The sequence below is a fragment of the Alexandromys fortis genome, unplaced genomic scaffold, assembly GCF_014885135.2.
Source record: "Alexandromys fortis isolate MF-2015 unplaced genomic scaffold, M_Fortis_MF-2015_v1.1 scaffold_1740, whole genome shotgun sequence".
Classification (NCBI taxonomy): Eukaryota; Metazoa; Chordata; class Mammalia; order Rodentia; family Cricetidae; genus Alexandromys; species Alexandromys fortis.
In genome coordinates, this window is record NW_026069605.1 from 1 (window position 1) to 1375 (window position 1375).

The 1375-nt window shown below is 43.6% G+C and overlaps 1 protein-coding gene across 1 annotated transcript in view; it reads right to left on the reverse strand.

Moving 5' to 3' along the window:
- Positions 1–92: 92 nt before the first annotated feature.
- Positions 93–1375, reverse strand: part of LOC126496201 (non-POU domain-containing octamer-binding protein-like) — a 7062-nt gene continuing 5779 nt past the window's right edge. Inside the window, exons 4-5 of the mRNA XM_050133750.1 lie at positions 895–979; positions 93–196 (exon numbers count right to left, since the gene is read on the reverse strand). Coding sequence (XP_049989707.1) covers positions 128–196; positions 895–979 — 154 coding nt within the window. The 3' untranslated portion in view covers positions 93–127. The remainder of the gene's footprint in view (positions 197–894; positions 980–1375) is intronic.

Consider the following 1375-nt stretch of genomic DNA (forward strand, 5'->3'; position numbering starts at 1 on the left):
CTCTGTGGTTTTGGAGCCTGTCCTGGAACTAGCTCTTGTAGACCAGGCTGGTCTTGAACTCACAGAGATCCGCCTGCCTCTGCCTCCCAAGTGCTTGCTGTTCTTTTCTGTAACTATCCTTTTCACCCTAAAAGTCACCAGAGCTATTTAACTTACCTCCCATAGCCATTTGGCCCATCCGTATCTCTTGTTCTCTCTGAAAAACAATACATACTCATAGTCCAAGACAACAATAAGGAAGTAAACAGTGACAACATACTAATACCCTCTTGCTATTTGTGCAGTGACTTCAGGTAACAAATTAGAATTTTTTATTAGGAACAAAAAGAGGCAACGGGGGGGGGGGGGGGGGGGGGGGGGGGGGGGGCTGGAGAGATGGCTCAGTGGTTAAGAGCACTGCCTGCTCCTCCAAAGGTCCTGAGTTCAATTCCCGGCAACCACATGGTGGCTCACAACCATCTGTAATGAGGTCTGGTGCCCTCTTCTGGCCTGCAGACATACACATAGACAGAACATTGTATACATAATAAATAAATAAATATTAAAAAAAAAAAAGAGGCAACGGGGGAAGAAAGTACTAATTTCTTCTTGGGGCTGCAAACCATCTAACTACATGGATGGCAGTGAACTAGCCAAATTCTGCTACAGGGCTTGATTTACCTCTTATTGTCACTGGGCATAAACAGTGGTACTGGCTTTTTATCCTAAATTTGCAATAAAGCAAGAGCTCTTTTTCAAACCTTATCTCACCTCCCTATCAACATATTTTTTCTCCTAAAAGGAATTTTATAGCATAGAAAAACTGGTCATAAGCTGGTATCCTAACAGATATTTTATGGTAGTTCTGTCTTATCACAACTGGCCTGGCACATCATAGGCACATAGGAGATATACCGCATCAGGGAAGGTTCCCTTGAATCCTTCCTGCTGTCGCCGCATCATTTCTTCTTGTTGCCGCCGCATTTCTTCCTCACGGCGCCTGCGTTCCTCCTCCTGCCTATAGAGCCACCAAGTTATTTTAATATAAAGGCATTCCAGAGCATGAGGAAACCACTTGGAACAGGAAGAAGGTTGAGGCAAAGAGACAACCTTACCGAAAACCTGCATAGCTTGCCAAGTACCAGGGCAACAACCAAAGAGATCCAGGAACAAGCACTCATCTCTTTCCCTTTACTGAAGCCCTAAGGCAATCCATAGAACCCAAATGCAGCTAAAATATTTACCCAAAGGAAGAACCTGAGAGGCAGCATATTTGCCAGTATTTACAATGTATCAGAGAGAATGGTGCGGAGAAGAAAAAAAAAATTATTACTCTTGGAGAAAAAAAGGTTAAAGAAAAGAAGTTACAAGGCTGGAGAGACAGCTCTGAAAAAGG